This window comes from Callorhinus ursinus, unplaced genomic scaffold (genome assembly GCF_003265705.2).
Source record: "Callorhinus ursinus isolate GAN/ISIS: 27379988/994484 unplaced genomic scaffold, GSC_fseal_2.0 scaffold10, whole genome shotgun sequence".
Taxonomy (NCBI): Eukaryota; Metazoa; Chordata; class Mammalia; order Carnivora; family Otariidae; genus Callorhinus; species Callorhinus ursinus.
Window position 1 is genome coordinate 73,368,026 of NW_027397072.1, and position 22,994 is coordinate 73,391,019.

Consider the following 22,994-nt stretch of genomic DNA (forward strand, 5'->3'; position numbering starts at 1 on the left):
TCTATCACCCCGCCACCCCATCCCTCCCACCCCCCACCACTCCAGCAACCCTCAGTTTGTTTCCTGAGATTAAGAATTCCTCATATCAGTGAGGTCATATGATACATGTCTTTCTCTGATTGACTTATTTCACTCAGCATAACACCCTCCAGTTCCATCCACGTCGTTGCAAATGGCAAGATCTCATTCCTTTTGATGGCTGCATAATATTCCATCGTGTATATATCCCACATCTTCTTTATCCATTCATCTGTCAATGGACATCTTGGCTTTTTCCACAGTTTGGCTATTGTGGACATTGCTGCTATAAACATTGGGGTGCACGTACCCCTTCGGGTCCCTACATTTGTATCTTTGTGGTAAATACCCAGTAGTGCAATTGCTGGATCGTATGGTTAACTGAGTGTTTTGAATAGATGCCCTTTTTAAAAAAGATTTTATTTATTTATTTATTTATTTATTTATTTATTTATTTATTTATTTGAGAGAGAGAGAGAGCATGGGGGGGAGGGTCAGAGGGAGAAGCAGACTCCCCGCTGAGCAGGGAGCCCGATGTGGGACTCCATCCCAGGACTCCAGGATCATGACCTGAGCCGAAGGCAGTCGCTTAACCAACTGAGCCACCCAGGCACCCTGAATAGATGCCCTTTATCAGTTCAAGACTACCCTTCTATTCTTAGTTTGCTGAAAATTTTGTGGGTTTTTTTTTTATCATGAATGGGTATCGATTGCCTTTTCCCTCATCTTTTTAGAGGGTCATATGGTTTTTCTTATGATCATGTATTTATTTAAGTACTAAAGGAAAAGAACTATGAACCTTAAATTTTATACACAGCCTAATTTTCATTTCAATGAGAGAGAGTAATAAAAATGTTCTCAGGCATGTTATGAGAAGTTTGCCACATAAAAAGCCACAGTTGAAAATACCTTTAATGGAAGTGTTCAAGTAAGAGAAACAAACCCAGGACAACCTTCAAGAGATATGGGATGTCAGGGTGATCTAATATTTTGATAAATATACTGCTGTTAAAAACAAAAGTCTAAGATTGAAGAAAAGAGAATTTTTTTTAAAGGTATTTAATTTTTCATTTGACAGAGAGAGAGAGAGAGAGTACAAGCAGGGGGAGCGGCAGGCAGAGGGAGAGGGAGAAGCAGGCTCCCTGCTCAGCAGGGAGCCCAATGTGGCTCAATCCCAGGACCCCAGGATCATGACCTGAGCCGAAGGCAGACGCTTAACGACTGAGCCCCCAGGCGCCCCGAAAAGAGAATGTTTATCCAGAATAACTAATGTCAAAAATTCCAAACAAGAACAACATGATGGCGGAAGAGAGGAGATAAAAGGGATATTAAGAAATGCTAACGTGTTTTACTTAGTAGGGGGAAGGTATGTCTGCTTCGAAGTTTAAGAAGTCAACAGTCATGGGATTTTTCACCAGAAGCCATGAGTTCTTTGATAATAGTCAGGGATGGAAGAAGCAAAGTCATTAAACCCAGATGGCCATCATTTCCACCACCCCCATGTACAGTATGTCTGAATTCAGAACATCCAATAGAAGCCCAAACTCCACTGTGTTTCACTCTTATCAGAAATAAGAATAAGAGGAGAAATATGAAGCCCTACCCCATTGCCTTGAGTAAAGTAGGTTTTAGTGGCATGAGTTGTTTGAATTGCCCCTTTTGTGGTTATCTTGAGCTTTGTGTATCCGGGGACAGTGCATCTTGGTAAAATGCAGGGGGCATTTAACTGTATAAAGTAGGGAAGGGAGCGTGATCGCTAAAAGGGAGGCTGGAAAAGAGAAGTAGCTTCATGTTCTAAGGCAGGTCGTTGTCGGGCAGGTCAATTTTAGCAAAGACTGCATGTATGAAAACAGAGGGCCTGGAAAGTAATCTTTAAAACTACCCATGCCTGGGCACCCCTTGGAACGTCTGCATGTACTCTGGGAGGTACTCATGCTTCTTGGGAAGAGTGACAGGTCATTGTGACGGAATGAGGAACACAAAGAATGTAAGATAGGCTGGCTGGCTGGTTCTGATGGCTTTAAGCATAAGAGAGCTTTAAAAAAATTAGGGGTGCCTGGCTGGCTCAGTTGGTAGAGCATGTGACTCTTGATCTCAGGGTTGTGAGTTCAAGCCCCATGTTAAGCATGGAGCCTGCTTAAAAAAAAAAAAAAAGGTTAAACTGAAAAAAATCACAGACCCAGAATTTTAAATTCTTAGCTCAAACCACAGAGCCTCTAGGAATGTCTTAAAAAAAAAGTCTCTTTTCTCTTAGAGCTGCTGAACATAAGCAGCTAAAATCCACATGCAGTGTCTGATACCGTGGGAACCTATATCACAACCTAAGATGAATTTATAAACCAGTCATGTCCTTCGTGAGAAAGTTAAGGCATTGACTAAAAACATATGGGACCTTGGGAATTAGAATGGGGGAATCAATGAATCTGAGTACCTGGAATTCATAAAAGTCACTGGACTCAAATGTGAACTAAATTTTGAAGGTGAGGTCACCGGGGCTTATTGCTAGTGGCAGCAGCTTCTTTCTCCCTTCTATCCTCGGATCCCTTCCTGGTGTCCTCTGTTAGCTGAGCCAGCAGAAGGCAGCTGACCGGAGAGGCTAGGGAATGCCGTTTGCTGGGGCTAGCCCCCTTGTGATGCAAAACACAGTACAGAAGATGGAGGAATGGCTCTGAAGACAAGTGTGCCCAGGACAGTCACCCACTGTGCTTTCTGCATGTACCACGAATGTCAGAAGCCTTGCCGTGGCCTCTTCTTGTCACATAGGGTGTACTTTGCATTCTCCTCATCCCTGTCCCAAGCTCTCACCTGGTTTGCTTTGCTATTACACCTGGCCCCTGGGAGCACTTGGGAATCCTTGCCTCCTTTTTGCTGAACCATGCTGGGGACTGGGGACTCCTGAAGGATGCTCTTAGGCCCTAGACATCACCCTCAGTATTGCTTCTCGTTGTTCAGATCCCATATTGGGCTCCCGGGGCTTGCTGTCTCCTGGAAAACACCTGCGGAAGGTAGGGACACTGCCCTGGGCTCTTCTCAAATCCCACCCAAGGCATGAGTCCTTGAACCAGCTCGGGATCATCTCTAAAGGGATCCTGCCCAAAAGGGTATCTGCTGGAGTGCTACGGAAAGCAGATACTGAGAGAGGACCAGGAGCTTTCTGAAGGGGAAGTGTTGAGGGAACTGTAGTGAGGGTCCCAGCTGGGAAGCCACAGTATCAAATGGGAAAGGGGAGGAGCCAACTTACTGTACCAGTCAGGTGGGCACTTCCTTATCCCCCACCACTCTCCAGTCCTTCCCCCACTTGGCCCTGGTGTGGTCACTAATGGCAGCTAGCCAGAGGAGAAAGAGCTGGGGATTGAGAGAGAGAGAGGGGATTTATTTATTTATTTATTTATTCATTCATTCATTCATTCATTCATTCATTCAACTATAAGATATTCTTTTTTTTTTAAAGATTTTCTTTATTTGTCAGAGAGAGAGAGACTGAGAGCACACAAACAGGGGAAGGGCAGGCAGAGCAGGCAGAGGGAGAAGCAGGCTCCCCACTGAGCAAGGAGCCTGACATGGGGCTCGATCCCAGGACTCTGGGATCATGACCTGAGCTGAAGGCAGACGTTTAACGGACTGAGCCACCCAGGTGCCCCTCTTTTTTTTTTTTCTAAGATGTTATTTATTTATTAGAGTGCACAAGTCAGGGGAGGGACAGAAGAAAAAGGGAGAAGCAGACTCCCTACTGAGCAGGGACCCAACATGGGGCTCCATCCCAGGACCCCGGGATTACAACCCAAACTGAAGGCAGACACCCAACCTACTGAGCCACCCTGGCACCCTAATTTCCAATTACAACTAGACCGTCAATTCAGGCCAGAAAGCCTTCAGTTTGCTTTCCCAGTTACACCATGATAATTTCAAACTTTAACCTGCTCAGTCTCCTTGCCCCTCCTCCAATCACAGCACTGTCAGAAGATAGCCATGCCTCCCAAATCTCCGGCTAGTGCCCATCTGGGCTGTGGATCCTCTCTCTCCTGCCTCCTTAGTAACCTTATCCTTTCAATTTTGTCCACTCTGCTGTCTCTTCAAGCTCATCTTTGCTGGTTCCTTTCCAAAAGGATGTAGGCATACACGTGGCACTCCATCTCAAAGACGACCCTTCCTGAATCCTGTGTCCCCTCTAGCTACTTTCCTTTCCCTTCACAGCCAGTGCTTGGAAGACTTGCCCGTATTTGCTGTACCCAGGGCTTACCTACCCACTGTTTTTCGGGCACTGCAATCTGGCTGCTCCCCAGTCTTCCACATTAGCTGGTCCCTGAGCCCCCCCGCTGACCTCACTTTGATCAGTTCAGTTGAGCCCACATCTCCCTTGGCCTCTGTATCACTTAGGCCTGCTTTGGAATGCAAGTGATGGTCTTAGAGTAGCTTAAGCAAACAGGAGTTCTCCTCACTTAAAAGGTATCTGGCGGCAGGCAGCTGCCGGTGCTGACTCAGCAGCCCCAGAGCATTGGGGTAGCCTTTCTGAAATTCTCCCTGACTTCCTTCACCGTTGACGATGACTGCTGAGGGGGTACATCCGGATCCACTCGGGGCTGGAAGAAGGGGAAAGGTCTGCACCAGTCACTTAGCTCTTTTATCAGAACTGCAGAAGATTTCCCAGGTTTCCCTGTGTCTCACTGCCAGAACTCTGTCACATGCCCATCTAGCTGCCAAAAAGACGAAAAAGTGAGTATTTAATGTTCTTTAGCCTTTATTGTGGAGACTGACAGGAGGAAGAGGGTGGACAGCTGAAACTGGGTACCACCCAGTCTAACTCATCAGAGTCGGCGTGGTGCAGCTCTTTGGTTACCTACAACCCACTCACACCCCTTTCCCATATACACATTTTGCATGGAACATACTTACTCTTCCATAAAGGAGATGATCCTGAAGTTTCACCCAGCTCCTACAGATAGCATGGAGTCCAGGTCCTCTGTGTGCAGGCCCCTCTTTCAGGTCCAAATGTGGTTTCTCATGGCCTGATGACTCAAACTAAAGGTTAAGTTCTCCGCTAAAATGACAAAGACAGTACCAGGTGTTGGGAGAATGGGGAACAACAGAACTGTCCCATGCTCTTGCTGGTGTATAAGTTGTCGCAGCCGCTTGGGAAAACTTACGGCAGTGTCTGATAACGCCGAACATCTGTGTTCCCTATGAGAGCAGTTTCTATTCCGAGGTAGATACCTGATGGAGATGTGAACAGATGTGCAACAAAAGAAATGTTCCATAACATTCAAAGCAGCATTATTTGTAAGCGCCTCAAACCCAGATGTGCAGAGACAGTAGAAGAGAATAGCGTACAGAAATGAGAATGATCTGCACACACTAGAGATGAGTCTCAAAATGATGTTGAGTCAAAGGAGCCAGACACAAAAGAGTATGTACTGTGTGATTCCATTTATAGAAAATACAAAAACAGGTAAAACGGCTCTGTGCCGTTACAAGTCAGGATAGCAGTTCCTTTTGGGGAGAGGGTGGTACTTGGAAGGGAACACAAGGGGGGATGCCAGAGTGTTGGTAATGTTCTGTTTCTCAATCTGGGTGCTGGTTATATAGGTGTGTTCCATGTCTGAAAATTTGTTGAGTTGTATGCTTTTCTATATGTGTACTTTCTTTGTGTATACTATTGTGAATTAATACAAAATATATATGCTGGTCTCTGCCCTTGGTTCCTGGCACAGAGCTCCTAAAACCTCTATGATTTCCCAAGTGATAAGAACACTAGGAACATCTTTTGTTCTAATATTTGATCTTTGACCCTGGTTCCTGACTGGTTCCTGACACAGTTTCTAAAGCCCTTGGAATTTCCTGGGTGATAGGAGTGTCTTTTGTTCTAATGAGGTGACTCTTGGTGGGCTCCTGGATAGCTTCACCATGGCGGCTGGACACCAGAAAGCCCACACCATGATTAGAAGCTTGGAACTTTCAGTCCCACTCCCCATCCTCCGGGAAGGGGAGAGGGATTGGGGATTGACCTATTAATAATAATCAATCATGCTTATGTCAGGAAGCCTCCATAAAAATCCCAATAGTACAGGATTTGGAGAGCTTCTGGGTTGTGACCATGTGTTGGGGAGGGTGGTATACCCCAACTCAGCGGGGACAGGCGCTCCTGCACTTGGGATCCTTCCAGACCTCACTCTCTGTATTACCAAATCTGGCTATTCATCTCTATCTTTTATAATATAATAAACTGGCAAACATAAGCATTTCCCTGAGTTCCGGCAACTATTCTCGCAAATGATCAAGTCCAAGGAGGGGGTTGTGGGAACTTCCAATTTGTAGCCAGGTCAGACAGAACTTGTAGGTAACCTGGGGACCTACTAATTGTGACTGTCATCTGAAGTGGGGTAACAGTCTTATGGATTGAGCCCTTAAACTGTGGGGTCTGCACTAAGTCCAGTTAGTGTCAGAATTGAATTGCATTATATACTCAGCTGGTGTTGCAGAGAATTGCTTGTTGTGGGGAGAAAAATCCACATACCTGGTGTCAGAGGTTATCGTGTTTCTGAGTAAAGGGAAACAGGAGTGTGTCTCTCCTCTACAACTGTACAACAATAAAATGTATAAAAACACTTTCAAGCACAGTGTGAAGAAACAATGAAAGCTTCCTTTTGGGGAAAAAAAAAAGAATGGAAAGCATAATATACGCCCTTCAGTAACCCACATCACTTGCTGCTAGACAGATAAGAGCAAGGGATCTCTTCCGTGGCAGTGCGTTAAGTTTTTCATTGGGGAATCTGGTGGCTCCTCACTTCTGTCTCGTGGTTGTGAGGAATGCACAGTGTTCGTATCCTACTCTCTGTTGGAGGGAACTCAGGAATCCAGGGATTGCCCTAAAAGTTAAACAGTAACAGACGAATGTTGACCAGGCTTGAGACTTTAGGGACACAAATGATTCCCTCAATCATTTGTTAGGCTTCTGGTCAATTCCATGCATGAGTAATCACAACCAAATAACTTAGGTAGTTTTTAAGTGGTTTTCTAATTAAAGATTAAAAAAATTTATTTTCTAAACAGGTAACATTTTTTTTTGGTTAAAAAAAGAAAAAGTAATACAAAAAGAAATAAATTAAGGTCTTATTCTCACCTCTGTTCTCTTTTATTAGTTTCTTGTGTATATACCTCAAGTGTTTATTTTTGCAAAACCAGCAAACCCAGTATTAGAATATTTAAGTCTTCGAGGGGCTTCTTTTTTGTGTGCTCACTTATAGTTGAGACAATTCAAAACAACTGCTGCAGGGAGAGATGCCACCTTGAGTCCATTTTTGCTACCTTGGGCCTCAATCTCATCTCCTGATAAAGCTGCCCCTTCCCTGTTTCCACTTGTGCTGGCTTCAGCTTGGGCATACAAAGAAAATTATTTCAGACCAGTGAGGCTCCAAGTTGTGGGACTTGGCCAATTTAGGTTGTAAGCTGCCAGTAAGGGGTTCCTCTCTTACCAAGGCCTTATTTTTAATCTCTGCCTTCAAATCACATATCTCTAATCTAGATTTGTCACTCTCTTGAAGGACTTTGCTGAAAGCTACTAAAGGAAAAAAAAAAAAAAGCCACCACCACTAAAGTTTTATACTGTTCCTGAGATTTCTCCTGCAATACTACGTTGGTTGGCACGCAGTCTGTATCCAAGGCACAGCAAGTGACAGCAGTTTGACAGTTTCACTACGGCTTAACAAGTTGGTCACCAACTTTCCAATTTGCAATAGAGAGTCTTCACCACTGGCTATCATAACCTAATTCCACATTTTAGTGTCTGTTTTTAAGGGTCCTACTTACGGTACCGAATTGTTTGCCTGTTAGGAATGGGTTCAGCTACAAGTTACAGAATATTCACCTATAAATGGCTTAAGTTAATGTGTGTCCTCACTCATGGACTAGAATGAGGACAAGAAAGGCATGCGGGAAGATCAGTTAGGAAGCTCTCCCAGTAGTCCAGATAGCAGATGATGGTTTCATGGATACCAGCCATACTTCAGTAGAGCTGGGGGAAAACAAGAATAGCTCCTAGGATTTTGGCTTGAACAAATAAATGGATGGCACTGATATTCACTAACATGGACAAAACAGAAAGGTACACGTTTGGGGGGTGAAAATTAATTTGGCGAGAGGCCACGTTAAGTTTTGAGATGCCAGTTAGACATTCATGTAAAGATGTCAAGTATGCAGTTTTTTGAGGAATTAGGAATTACAGGGAGAGGTCACCATTAGAGAAAAATTTGAAGTCAACCTGCTTGTAAATGGCACCTAAATCCATAGGACTAGATGAAATCATATAAGGAGAGTAGGTAGATCGAAAAAGGGACTCAGGATAGAACCCTGGGTGCTTTGATATTTATCAGTTGAGCAGAATATAAGCCAGTGAAAAGAACCCAAGAAAGAATAGCCAGTGAGGTCGGAGGACTAAGAGTGCATGATGTTAGAAAACCAGAGAAGAAAGTGTTTCAAAGTGGGAGTGGTTGACTGTGTTGAATAGGACTGAGAGGGCAAGTTAGAACAGAGAAGGGACCACTGGATTTGCATGGAGGTAGTAGTTTCAGTAGCATGGTGGGGAGGAAACCAGAGAGCAAGCTTATATGATGATGGGAATTCTATTAGAGAGAGAGCAGTTGGTAATTCAAGAGAGAGACGATAGAGGCTCAGATCCACAGAGAAAGTGGAAGCATTGGGCAAACGGAATGAGAGCACAAGACCATGTCTTATTTGTGTATCTAGTAGCTTCTAGCACAGTGTCTAGTACATAAGTAGTACTCAAGAAATGTTACTGAATCAATGAATAAATGAGCAAATGGAAGAATGGATGGACGGCAGATGCAGGGCTGAAGAATGAATTAGGTCAGACAACTTCAGAGTAAAGAAAGAAGGGGGCCTTGAATTAACAGGGTTTCTTCAGGGACTTTGGGACCCTGGGCTTTTTCTCTGGAAGAGGATTGACAGATTTCAATCTCAGATGAAGATGGGAGAAGGAATGAGGCACTGTCGATGGCAGTTACCTTGGCCAAATTTCAAGGCCCTGATCTGCTAAAGCAGAATGCAGGGAGGGTTCTGGGATCATCTACTTAACCTCTTTTTTTCTCTCCCAGTCTCTCCCTCTCTGGATCGAGATTAATATGAAAGATTATTATGTATCTGTATGAACACAAGTGGGACAGGGGATTTAAAAAAGGACAGTTCCACATTCATTTACCCATCTGGTCAATGGATATTCATGGAACAACAGTCTTGTATAGGGGAAAGTTGTAAAAGCAGCATTATGCGGGGCTTTTCTTTTGTTTGTGCATCTCTTTTTTTCTTGAAGCGCTTTGTCTTCTACTAAGATAGCAGGTGATTCCACGAACTACCCAAGTTAGGTGGTATTTGAACTGAGCTGCCCATAAAATCTTGGTGGGACTCGTATAATACGAGTGAAAGGTATCGAAGATGATGAGGCTTGTGGAATACAACAAGCAAAGGCTGTCAGTCGGCCAATCTTGGAATCGCAGGATCCGTGGATGGCTCCAGCGTCTTCTAGGCGTTTCATGAGGAAAGGAATTAGGATTCCTATGATCTTTCTTCCCAACCTGCAGTCGGAGGAACCGAGGAACCTGCAAAGGTGGAGGCGGACTGGAAGCCAGCTCTAGCGTCCGACTCATCCGCATTAACCATCCTACGTCCCACGCCGGACTACATTCCTCCATTCCCAGCAACCTGCTGACACCCTGAAGGCTCAGGTAGCCCAACCCGGACCCGAGCCGACTGTCGCTCTAGGGAAGGCAGGCAAAGGAACTGCATCTCCCTGGCCCTTGCTGGGCTCAAGCCCTTTACACGTGGAATCACCCCAGCGGTCCACACAGCGGGTCTCCGGGCAGGGGCGGGGCTCTTTGGCGCCAACGGGCGGGCAGAAGGGGGCGCGCGTGCGCACGGCGAGTCGGGTCGGGGGCGGGGCCAATAAAAGCAGTCTGAGGACGGGGGCTGGCGAGGGTCATGCTGGAAGGCTTCGCGTCTGGGGAGAACTGCTTGGAAACGGGGCAGTGAGGGTGAGTGAACCCGAGAACACCTGATGCCCGGGCTTCGGCCTACGAGGCCCGTGACCCAACCCTAGGTAATGAGGCCGGTGGGGCAGCACGCAGGGGTCCGTAGCACGGCGGGATCCCGGCGCCCCTCTTCTGGGCTCGGGGCCTCGGGCTCAGGTCCCGGGGGGGGGGGGGGGGGGGGGGGGGGGGGGGCGGGAACGGTCTGGGTGGGGGTCGCTGCCTCCGGAAGCTTAGCCGGCTGGGAGCAGATCGTCTCTCCTGGAACAGGGCCGCCGGGGCCATTGAAGCCAGATGGGTCCGGCCGGGGCCAAGTCCCTGCCTTCTTGGGCGACCTGCACGGAGGCCTGGGGCGTTAATCTCCGTGTCCTGCCGGTACCCAGGTCTCGGTCCGGGCGAGACAACAAACAGGTCCTGGGCCGGGCGAATGGAGGGCAGGGGAAGTCGACCTCCTCTTGTATTCTCTATCTGGGCATGGCACCGCCAAGCGGCCGGCGCCCAAACCAGAAACCTGGACGTCATTCTCCCTTCCGGCACGGCACTCCTTTACCCACTCAATCGAATCCGTCGAACATCTCATCTTAGGTATTTCCACTTCGTCCCTGATCCACAGTCCCTCTGTTGCAGCTGGTTCAGGCCACCATTGCCCCTGGACTACTTCAGTAGCCTCCTGACTGCACCTCTTGATCCTCTGTAGTTTGTTATGTACTGGAAAGCCAGAGTGAGATCTTAAAACAGATCTGATCGTGTCACCAGACGCCTTCTTCCCCCATTCCCTTTCCCGCCTTCAGTGGATTCTCATTGTTCTTCCAAGCTGTAAAACAGAGCTTATATAGGCCTTTCATGAACTGTCTTTTTACTCTTTTTTGCCTTACTCTAGTTCTCTTCCCAACTCTGCTCCAATGGATTAGGTCCCCTGGCCAAACAACCCTCCTTATCAAATGGACCAGGTACAGTTTCTGCTTATCCTAGAGTACCAGATTTCAGTTCCCTGCCAACCTGCGGAATTATTCATACAAGCTAATCATATCCTTCCATCTGCCTCTACTGTGTCTTCAACCTTGCTGAGCCTTTTTTTAGTTCCTGGATTGGACCAAGTTTCTTATAGGCTTAGGTGCTGGTTACATTATTTTCATTCTGCCTGAAGTACTACACTGTAGTTGAAAAAATCCTTATCCTTCATGTGTTACTCCAGGTGTGGGTTGGGGTTTCTGTGGTACTCCATGGGTGTCTGTTTACTGGTCTCCCTTTTCCACCAGGCTGTAATTAGTGTGACAGGAGCCCATCTGGGTCAGTGTTCTGTCCTCAGTACTTTGTGTGGCACCAGGCTGTTAGTAAAGAGTGTGTTGGTTGAATGCATAAATGAAGCATGGCCACTCCATGGACTCCCCAAATAAACATATAGATCAGGTTATTAAATTCCCTGCTCTTCAGAACCAATTCTCAACCCCCCCACCCCACCCATGTAGCAATTTCTTTGGCCTGGGAACCTCGTTCTATTCTTGTCTTCAGTCCAGGACCATAGCAGTGGTAAATGGGAAGTATTGTTCAGAGTTTTTCTTTGGCACTGATTTTGGGTACAGGGTGTCTGGGTATTGGTGAGTGTGAATTAACTGAGGGCCACTGGCATGAGAGAAAAGCTGCTAACAGCCGCTGCCATCTTTATGGGAGGAAGGCTGGCTCCAAACTCTTACATGCAGTTGGGGCTAATGACAATGGGAGGAGAGGGTGGGCCAAGCTGGCCAGGCCAGCCCTAGTGGGAGGGCTCCAAAGGGAAGTTATTTTTCTAACTTAGGCCAGATCTTCTGTGGTAGGGAACAACACATCTGGGTGCCAGAGCCCACTGCCCTGAATCAGATGTGAAGGTGTGCTATTCCCGGGCAGCTTAGCACTTTTGTGATTGGTTGGAGTAAGGGATAGGCTCCTGGCCCTCACAGAGGGAGGGAAAGGGAACAGTATGTGACTATGTTGTGAGAGGCTGCAGACTCAGGAGGGAGGAGAGAATGACTGGTGTGGCTGTAAGAATCCCCCGATGACGTGTGAAAGGGCCTGGATGGGAGAGGGAGGTTGGATTAATGGAACAGTGGGAGCAAAGGTTCTGGGCCTGGAAGAGGCTGCTGGATCAGTGAGGGGAGCCCTGTTACACTCCAGGCACTGCAAAAGACCCACCACTGAGCATGGTCTGGCACTCTCCTCCCGGGACTGAGGCTCCTCCTTGTGAGGGATGTCTCAAAGCATGGGTTGGGTTCTGAAGTTGCCTTCAGAAGTCTCTCCTCTGGATTTTTTTCCAGTCTGGCCTTTATAATTTCTCAGAGAAGGCAGTGAGCCCGGGAACTGTTGGAGCTTATCTCCTGTTTGCTCATGGCCTTGAACTAAGTCATTGGAGTATGGGTGATGCAACATGTTCTTCAGGCAAAGGGGAGTTGCTTATGTTTCTTTTGGAATGTGACAGTTTATTTGGTTAGGTGACAGTCAGATTCCCTGTTTTTGTTGTAGCACTTGGAGGGGGAGTTTCTCCTCTGTGTTTGTAGATTGGGCTTTTGTTGTGTTCTGTTAGAAACCTGCTATAGCGAGCCAAGATAGGACATGTTCAAAACCAGTGGTTCTTGGCCCTTATTTTGCTTCTCTTGAAAAAGGGATAATGTGGACCCATAGTTACTGTACTACTTATCACTTGGTTGCTTTTTGGTGTTATTTAAATAGAACCTGTCCCTCCTACACACACACACACACACACACACACACACACACACACACACGCACGATCTGATATATTAAGCCTCCAACCATATAGTTATAGGAAATGGTGCTATGGGTTCATTGATCACTCAACTGTCTGATAGATATCTCAAAAAAAAAAAAGGTTTTATGCTCAGTTACACTGACATCAAAACTTGGCAGTATATCTGTGAAGACAGGAATCCTCCCAACCCTTAAGGACCATGGCACACAGGCTGAGAACTGCCAGCCTTTGTGCGAGGCACTGTGCCTGATGCTGGGAATGTGAATTCAGTCCCTGCCCTCATAAAGCTCAGTCCAGCAGGGAGCACTTACAAGTAATCAGGCAGTTCTCAGGGTGGCATTCACAGCAGTTGTCAGGACCCTTCTGAAGGGATGCACTGGGGAGCATATGGGAAGAATGCCTAAGCCAGACTCGGAATTGAAGAGGGCTTGCTGGAGAAAGAGATGCCTACTGTGCATGAGTCTACGAGGTTTGGTTGGAACTGGCTTCCCTCTCTGGTCTCTCCTGTCCCAGAACTTTTAAGATACCTGGTTAGACCAAGCTGCTCTGCTCTGGCCTGGGAAGTTACAGCTGGGAGTAACTTGAGACCTTGTTTTCGGGTACCAGGTACGGTGGCAGTGGCCTTGTCAGGGTCAGGACAGTTTTATTTGATAAAACTGGAAATGTAGTTTCTGTACCTGAATTATTTTCTAGAGATGAGAATTAAATGAAAGCCCCCTTTTTTATTCCATCCATATATATTGGAACAAAATTATGGGGTAAATTACATTAAATACATATTTATAAAGAAAGAACATGTTTTTAGTAGACACTTTAGAATTCATAGAGAAGTAAAAAGAAGAAAAATCAGAATCACACCTCGTAATTCAGAAAATAATATTTAAAACTTTTTAGTCATTGTTCTGTGTATGAAATATGCATACACTTTTTTTTTCTTACAAAATTACTCTTTACAGACTTTGGCAATCTGCTCTTTTTTATTAAAAGATATTTAAAATCTTTTTTTCTTTAAAGATTTTATTTATTTATTTGAGAGAGAGATAGAACAAGAGAGCACAAGTTGGGAGGAGAGATAGAGGGAGCAGCAGGCTCCCGCCGAGCAGGGAGCCCGATGCAGGGCTCAATCCCAGGACCCTGGGATCATGACCTGAGCGAAGGCAGATGCTTAACCGATTGAGCTGCCCAGGTGCCCCTAAAAATCTTTTCTTATTGTTAAGTATGACATTGCATTATGATGTCCCTGTATGGTAGTAAGATTAGATGCTGCTTTTTGGCCCTCTGGAAGTTAATATCCCAGTGGTGGTTGTTCCCTTAGGGAGAGGATTGTTGGAGGGGGTACTGCTGATAGGCAAAATGGGTTTGGGAAATATTCCCAAACATTGTAGGGATGACATTCTCCCAGAGTCCCACCTTTTGGGATGGGTAAGGGGGCTGCAACACGGCTACTTCTCAGCCTCAGGTGCAGGGAGTAGAGGTAGCAGCAGCTTTGGAGTGAGCTCTGTGTGAGGTGGGTGCACGGGAATGATTAGTACCTTAAGCTTTCTTTTTACTGTGTCAGTTTGGGGTTGTGGTTACAGTGGGCCCATTAGAAATCACTGGCCTTGTTACCAGCAGAATCTGCGCTGCCTTTTGGGAGGTGAAAGTGTAGTCTTTGTGTTGGTGTGGAGGTCTCTTGGCCGTCCTTCACCTTCCTTTCTGAGGTCAGTCTGTAAGCCCCCGGAAGGACTGGGAATTTCAATTTAACACACAGTTAGTAGAGGCCTGCCTGAGCCTTGGTGGGGAATGCTGGGAACGAAGCACTCCTGCCCTCAGGAGCTTGCAGTGGTGCTGTCTTGTTGACCACAGTTCTAGTCTAACCAAACTCCAGGAGTACTTGATGGCCTCCTAATGTCTATGTAATTCTTCTTTCCAGTGATCTTTCACAGTGGTTGGGTTACCTGCCTCTGCCACTGTCCTGGGAGATGGACGAGGCAGGGGTTAATGTGCTTTTCTCAGTGTCCCCAACCGCAGGCCTTCATGTGACCTGCCTCATCGCTTTCCTTAACTACCACATTCCTGTCTCTGGTCTTGCTCCATTAAATAGTGCACCCCCCGCCCCCTCCCCCCGCATGCTGCTGGATGAGCCATTCTGAAACCTGGCTCTCATCTCCTCTCCCATTCATAAATCCTCAGGGGCTCCCCGTTCGTCCTCCAGAAATTTCAGCCTCCCTGGCCTAGTGTGCAAAGCCGTATCCCATACGGCCTGGTCAATCTCTGTGTCATTTGTCCACTGTTCTGCCTGCTTCATAGCCTCTAGGCTCCCCCCAACTGAACCACTTGGAGTTTCTTTCCCACTTGTCTGACCTGCTTCTCGCTTACACCATTGCCTTAGTCCTTCAGTCCCTGCACGTCCAGTGTGTGCTTGTCCATACAGGCCCAGAAGTGTCCCCAGGTCCTTCAGCCTTCCCTGATTTTCCCTCACGCAGAGGAAATTTCTTCCTCTAAACTTTCAGTTTTGTTTTTCTTTAGGACACCTCACTTTGTGCCTTTTTTACTGTTCTCCATAGGAAGTATTTTACCAGACTGTGAGCTTCTTGTAGGCAGGAAAAATCTTTAAATCCCTTTAAGCTCTCATGAGTTGCTTGGCATTCTGAAGGAACTTTAGGAAATGTCATGGAGTCTTCCCACCCCTGATCTGAAAGATGGGGACTTGGCATGCCCAAGGTCACCCTGCAGTCTAGCGGAAGAGCTGGCCTTAGGCCCAGTCTTCTGCAGTCTTGTTCCTTTCACTGAGTTCCTTCCCCGGGAGCACACTGTGTCACGTTTTGAAAGAACCTTCGCTCTGGTGTTTTCACCTGCAACCTTCTATGTTCCCCACCTCCCAGGTACTGGCGACCATGAGATCTCTGCGGCTGCTCAGAACCCCCTTCCTGTGTGGCCTGCTCTGGGCCTTTTGTGCTCCAGGTGCCGGGGCTGAGGAACCTGGGGCCAGCTTCTCCCATCCTGGCAGCGTGGGCCTGGATAAGAACACAGTGCACGACCAAGAGTACGTATTCAGCCAGGGCTGGGGTCCCAGGGCCTCCCCTCTGCAGCTGCAGCCTATGGCCGGCTGCCTGGCTGCGGTGGCTCCCTCCATCCGCTCTTCCCTCTATTATTTGTACAACTCCTTGACATTTTTCAAGAACAATACTTAACTCCTTATAGCTACCTGTAAATCAGGCAGTCGTTTTTCGATCATCGTTTCATAAATGGAGGATCTGGAGGCCCAGATGGGATAAATGACTTGCCTGAATTCATTCTCTCTCTCTCTTTCACCAAAGACAGACCTAGAGACCTCCCCCAACACACACATTCGTACTCATGTATGCGTGCACATTCTCACACACGTACACACAAGTAGTAGTGGCAGAACCCAGGATAGAACTAAGGTTTCTTGACTGATCAGACAGTTTTCTTTTTTTATTGGCACATTTAAACATTGAATTATTTGTTGCAACTTTTGTCCTGGGCCAGTTAGTCTCACACATTTTTTGTTATCCTTAAATTGGTTCAAAAACATTTTTTTAGTTGCTAGCCCCCAAAGGTTTTATAACAGCATTCTAACAATAAAGAGGGAAAAATACCCATAGTCTTGCCAGCTTAACAGGTGAACTGTTTGACTTTTCCCCTGCCCCTTTCATGGCCTTGCCCGTGTCTCTCATCCTTGAGTGTGCTCTGCCACTCTTTCTGTTTGTTTTTCTGGGATGGGTGAACTTTAAGATCTTGAACTTTCCAGTCCTTAAAGTTTTGTCATGATCCTGGGGTTGCTGCCGAGTGGTCTGAGTCTAACTATTGGTTTTTAGGCATATCATGGAGCATCTAGAAGGTGTCATCAACAAACCAGAAGCAGAGATGTCCCCACAGGAACTGCAGCTCCATTATTTCAAAATGCATGATTATGATGGCAATAATTTGCTCGATGGCCTAGAACTCTCCACAGCCATCACTCACGTCCATAAGGAGGTAGGTCAGCCGAGGCGCAGTGGACAGCGTCTTGGAAAGCCTCCCCCCATCCCCACCCCGGCAGTTTGGTCCCCATTCTTGATGACCTGTGCTGTCCTTGTACAACGGTATTGCTGCATCTCCTTTTCCTGCTCACCACTCCATTCTGCCTTTTCCTGTTCAGAGACCCTTCTCGCAAAGGGCAACCTACTGAGGCAGAAGTCCCAGGGCCTTGTATCTCTGACAAGTGCTACAGGCATTTCTGCTGCACCCTGGAGTTTGAGAACCAGCGCCTAAAGGACAGACCACATTAAAATGCAGAGCAGGGGAGAAGTTGTTTTCTTTGAGAAGAGAGGCAAACCAAGGGACCAAGGGGTCAAGGGAGTCAGCAGTAATTGAGGGTTTGTGTGATATTATACAGTTCTCCATATGAAGCCGTTCACAGAGCACTTTCACGTGGGTTAGAGAGCTCATTCGATCTTTGCAACAGCCTGTGAGTAGGCAGGGCAGGCACTGTTACTACCCCCAGTTTAGAGGTGAGGGAACTGAAATCAAGATGTTATGTCTCCAGGTCTAGTGGCTGTCCTACTCTGCCACACCGCAGTCTGTAGAGAGGAGGAGAGGCAGAGCTGGGGATGTGAGTGTGCTCCCATTGGCTGCCGGGAGAGCAGACTTGGGTCTCCTTGGAAGGCAGTGGGGAGCGCTAATGGCTTTGTGCGGCAGAATGGCAGTGTCACTGGAAGATCTTTGGCTGTGGAAGGCAGACTGATGGACGTGGGGAGAGACTTGCAGCAGGGAGAGAACCTGGGATTCAGCAGTCCTGGCAGGCCAGGCTGTTGGTGGTGGTAGGAGAGCAAAGGATGCACACAGGAGAGGTAGCAAAGGAAGAATCAAGGACGTGAACAGCGTTAGCTTAGCACTCGGCACAGTGAGCCCTGCTATATCTGCTGCTGGAGCAGGGCCAATACCTTCACCTCAAAAGATTGTAACAGGTTCTCCTGGTTGGCAGTGCCTTCCTCTTCTTGTTCTGACCCCAAGATGCTGTCCAATGCAGACTGCTTGCACTTTCCAAGGGCATGTTGCGCCCAGAGATGACCCTCAGGAGAGCCTGGGTTGTGAGCTTTTCTCTAAGATGAGTTTGTGGGTTTGGGGGAATTAGGAACCTCATAATTCTGTGTAAGCCAGACCTAGGTTTCTACAGCGAACGTGTATTACTTTTGTAATTAGAAAAGAAAGAAAAGTAATTTTTAAAACAAATAAGCAAGGGCCTGCTTTGATTGCATCTTTCTTTTTAACTGGCAAATACATAAATCTAAATTGCATTGTTGTGAATTGACTCTATCTGATATATGGTTTGTGGATTCTTAGAAGTAGCCACATGCTACACTGGAGGAGCTTTTGGACACATGAGCCACGGACATTTTAGACATTAGCTAAGCACTTCCAGTAAAATGTGCAACTCATCATTTTCTAATTTGTATTTTGTAGGAAGGGAATGAACAGGCCCCACCACTGAGTGAAGCTGAACTGATTAACTTAATAGATGGTGTTCTGAGAGACGATGACAAGAACAATGATGGATACATTGACTATGCTGAATTTGCAAAATCACTGCAGTAGACATTGTTTGGCCATCTAGTTATATGCAAATGTGACCCGTTACAATGTGATTGAACACTTTTGGTAATGCAAAACAACTCATTTCCAACTACTGCTACAGTATTTTGGTAAAAACCTGTAGCAGTTTATTACACTGGGGTGAGAAAGAGAGATCAAGAGAAACATAAGAGAAATGGGACATACCGCAGTCCCCAAGTACCCAATCTCCTACTGGACAAGGGCTTGATTAAAGAATCCTTTTAAGAGTATTGGATAATTGGAGCGTAGTACTCAGGAACTTGACTGTAGAATACTGCTAGTCTCGGTTTTCATTCATGGTACCTGAAAAGTAAGACAAGCTTTGCCAAGTGGACACACTTTTCATTAACAGTGAAGGAATAGCATAAATGCCAAATGTTTCCCCTGGTAGAACCTGTCTCTTCAGGTAAACGTGGTCAGTATTCTGCAAAGTTCCCTGCCCCGCCACCCCCCCCAATGATGACATGACGTGCCCCTGGGCGAGGGAGTATTAGGCTATTTCAAAGCCACTGCGTAAGAAGGAGGCCAGATACTGAGTTCAGCTAGCCTTAGCGTCTAAGATTCTGTATCTTCTGGCACTTTGGAAATGATAACGCCACTGACCTATGTGATTAACATTTTTTAGTTTTTCAGTATTTTACATAACTACTGCCACATCCTTTCTTTTATATCTTCTTCAATTTAGGAGAGACCTTGAATTTAAAAGTGTTCTTTCTTATCATTAGCAAATGTTTTAGCTTTCTTACTGTTTTGAGGGTTTGTTTTTGAGGTTTAGAAACTATATGGAATACAATGATTGTATCCCTCCTGCTTGGTGCAGTGCAGGATAAAGCTACTAGCTGGTCTTGCCTAAGTGAGGAGATCACCAAGCACCAATTGCTACAAGCTATATTTAGAAGGAATGGTGTTTAAATTACCCCTTCTCGCTTAAGTGTGTGAATTCCTTCAGATCAGGAAAGATTAGAAAAAGAAGCCTAAAAACTCTTAACAGTGTGAATCTCAGTAATGGTTGAAAATGAGAAGTAGCAGCAGACTGTAGTTTGGTTCATTGGATGTGATGGACGTGCCGGGATGGAAAACCCAAAGTGGTGGTTGAATGGGGCAAAAAACTGCATAGGATTTGCTGTAAGACGTATAGACTTATTTTCTTTATTAGAGTATTCTTATAAGAAAACATATGTATTTGTAAAAATGGTTTCCTGTGTCAAGTATTTGTGCAATCAGAGCTGAATTGTAAACTATTCTTGTAATATCTAGTTATTTTGAAAGAGTTATATAATGAATCCTGGATATATGACCAATAAAACTGATAAACAAAACAAAAAGCAGTTGATTTTGTCCACATAGGGGTCTTCTCCTCCCACATGCAGGTTTTGTGTATTTAATACGGATGTTTACACGTGCCTACCCCATCACAGGCCCTACGACCCTCCCTGGCTGTGCCCTGTTCCTTTTGGCAGGGGTGGATTCCCAGTCATCTTTGATGCATTTCTTCCTCTAATGAAATCACTTTTTGGACTTTTCTTCCCTGGCCACGTTCAGATTATGATAGCATTGTCTAGCTTAGGAAAATACTGTGTTTTCTCCTGGAGCCTGGCGACTGTTTTTTCTTTGCCAGAAAATTTAATTAGGTAGCATTTTTGAAAGCCTCCCAGGCCCAAGCAAAAAGCACAGTCTCCCCTGGTGTTTTGAGAATAACGCTTTGTTCTGCCATTTGAAAAGGAAAGAAGGAAAGAAAGAGGGAGGGGAGGAAGGAGGGAGGATAGGAAGGAAGGAAGTTAACCATTGCCTTCTCTCTCCCTTGGATCTTGCACTGACCCTTCTTCATCCAGAGCTGTCCCTCTGGATGGATCTAACGAGTGGCTCATGGTTGGAAGAACTTCATACTGTTGGCAGCTAGGAAGGGACTGAGCAGCTGGAGAGGGAGAGAAGCAGATCATCAGAAGGCAGAGTCACCCCATTAAATAGACAAGACGGACACCTCCTTCCTCCATAGCTGGTTTCTCTTTGTAATTATTTCATGCTGGCCTTTGTGGTCCTGTTTAGCAAATGTCCCTGGCGGGAGGAGCCTGTGATACTGGGGACACAGAGACATTCCTTGCATACCCCCTCTTGACCTCTTCTCTCCTACACAATACCTTGGCCTTCTCATAGCCCACCTCAAGGATTTTTCAGGATGTATAAGGAACATCTCTGTACTTCAGTTTCCTTATCTCTAAAATGGAGATAAATCTACCCAAGAGAGGCAGCCTTATATGAGCACAAGCTTTGATCTCAGGCAGACCTGGGTCAGAATCCCAGGCCTGCTACTCCACAGCCATGAACTTAACATTTAGTTTCTCATATATATTCAAAAAACTACAATAAAACTTACTGAGAGGTTAAGAGGATTAACAAAATGAGAGAAAATGTAGAAAGCATCTAGTAAGTGCCTGACAATAGTACTAAACACTGAGTCACCCATTCCTCACTCTGGCTGGAGAGCCTGGGCCCCTTCCTCATTGCAGTGGGGGCTGGTGGGGCTGTAAAGGGATTGATGACTCCTCAGGGGCAGGGTTCGAAAGATCTCAGTTATTCCATTGGATGGATAGATCATGAATATCAATCCATTTATCTGTCGAACTACAGAACAAGTTAGGATGTTCTGTGTGGTACAATTAATGTGATGTCTGTCCATAAAGTCTTTAAGGTACTCTTACTTCTTGAGGAAATTGAATTACTGCAGTTTGAACAATCTTAAGCCTTAGTAAGTACTGCTAAATTGCTGTCCAGAAGAGTTGGACTAATTAATACTTCATCTCTATTGTATATGAAGAATCTACTTCCTTTAGCTAGACCCATAACATAACCTGACAAGTTTCCTTAAACACAGAGCGATGAAACATTAGTGCTTTTAATTTTTGGCTAGTCCTGCATTTGTTCATTTGTTGATTCATTCATTGTTTATCGTATGTTTGCCATGTAACCTCTCTGATCTAGATTCTGGATTTCAATTCCTTCTAGAGAGGAGAAAAAGAAAAAAACCTTTTTGTCATATTCCAGAGTGCCCAGAAGGTGTTATCATCAGAGGACGCAAATATTCTTACATAACATCCCTGATAAAAACAAGAACTAAATCACATTTCTACCTCAAGAGAAAATCCATTTTATCAAGGACCCAACCAAAGATCTAACATTTCAAGTAGGAAATTAGTAGCAGAAACTATGAACATTATGTCTGAACTTTTGGATGTTAAAAACAAACAAAACCCAGGATCTCTCCTTTTGGGAAGATGGACTAGATAGACTTCTATTTCTCTAATGAAGTACAACAAAACCCTGGGAAATTATATATAAAGCAAACATAAGACTCTGAAAGGTGGAGAGAACAAGGCGGACTGGTTAGGGACATTGGGATGTAAGCAAATACACGGTGGTGAGTTCCGTCTTGTGTTTGTTTTTTGTTGTTGTTGGTTTTTTGTTTTTTGGTTTTTTTTGTCAAATATATCCCAGACTTGGAGCTAAGGAAGCTGGCAACTGAGAAATTCCAAAAGGAGCATGCATAAAAAAGCCCCAACAAAAACCGCTCTCTCTAGCCAGGGAATGAAGAAGAGGGCAATCTCACAAGACAGAAAACTTTCAGACAATAACGGCTCTATTCCAGCCAAACACGACAGGGAAGACAGTGGCCCTGCCAGCAAAGGCCGAGCAGGGAGCCTGGGCTTCCATCCTTGCCAGGCTGTAATGAGGTGTCCCCTTCCTTTATGTACCTGAGGTGATGCCAGAGGAGGCCAGGTAGGGAGCCGGGACTTTCATTCCTCCCACTCCCTGGGCAGTAACAAGGCCCCCCTCCTGCCCACGGGGTCAGTGGAGAACACGCCTCGATCCTGGCCCTGGAGCTCCACCCCCAACTGGCTGGAGTGAGATTGCCCTCCCTCTTCCTGCCGGGTGTATCTGAGGAGGCCTGGTGGAGGGTCAGGACTTTCACCACCCAGTGATAACAGCACCACCTCTACCTCCTGTCAGTAGAGACCCCGTGGGGAATCCAAACTCGCAACCCCACCCAGAAGGAGGAGCTGTTGGCCTTGTGTACTGATGGAGGCTGAGTGGGGAGTAGACGTCTCCCTTCACCTGTCAGGAAGGAGGCAGCCCCTGCCCTTCCCCTGCCACAGTGGTGTCATGGAAAACCAGTTAAAACAGGTTTAAATAAGATCCAGTCTCATTACATAATACAAAAATGCCCAGGTGTCAAATGAAAATCACTCATCACACCAAGAGCCAGGAAGATCTCAAATGGAAGGAGAAAAGATGCCCGCACTCGAAGCAGGTGTTAGAATTATCCGACAAGGGTTTTAAAGCAGCCATGTGAAGAATACTTAAACGAACAATTAGGAACAGGAAACCAATGAAAAAGCCAAGTCTCAGCAAAGAAATAGAAGATACAAAGGGTAGCCAAATGGAAATTTGGGAACTAAAAAGTATAGTAACCACAACAAACACCTCAAACAGCAGAATGGAGGGCATAGAAGAAAGAACCATTGGATCGGAAGATAGAACAATCTATGCTGGGGCGCCTGGGTGGCTCAATCGTTAAGCGTCTGCCCTCAGCTCAGGTCATGATC

General features: G+C 46.0%; 1 protein-coding gene across 5 annotated transcripts in view; it reads left to right on the top strand.

Annotated features, from left to right (window-relative positions):
* The window catches only part of MCFD2 (multiple coagulation factor deficiency 2, ER cargo receptor complex subunit), a 39,373-nt gene extending 19,646 nt beyond the window's left edge, over nt 1-19,727 (top strand). For 2 of the 5 annotated variants that reach the window (XM_073897761.1, XM_025868881.2), the window contains 3 exons: nt 15,660-15,820; nt 16,617-16,776; nt 18,244-19,727. In XM_073897761.1, the coding sequence (XP_073753862.1) occupies nt 15,672-15,820; nt 16,617-16,776; nt 18,244-18,375 (441 nt within the window). In that variant the 5' untranslated portion in view covers nt 15,660-15,671 and the 3' untranslated portion in view covers nt 18,376-19,727. Of the gene's footprint in view, nt 1-9,911; nt 10,124-10,498; nt 10,638-15,659; nt 15,821-16,616; nt 16,777-18,243 lie in introns of those variants that run through there. The other 3 variants (XM_025868884.2, XM_025868882.2, XM_073897762.1) reach the window with 3 other exon arrangements.
* The last annotated feature ends 3,267 nt before the right edge of the window (nt 19,728-22,994 follow it).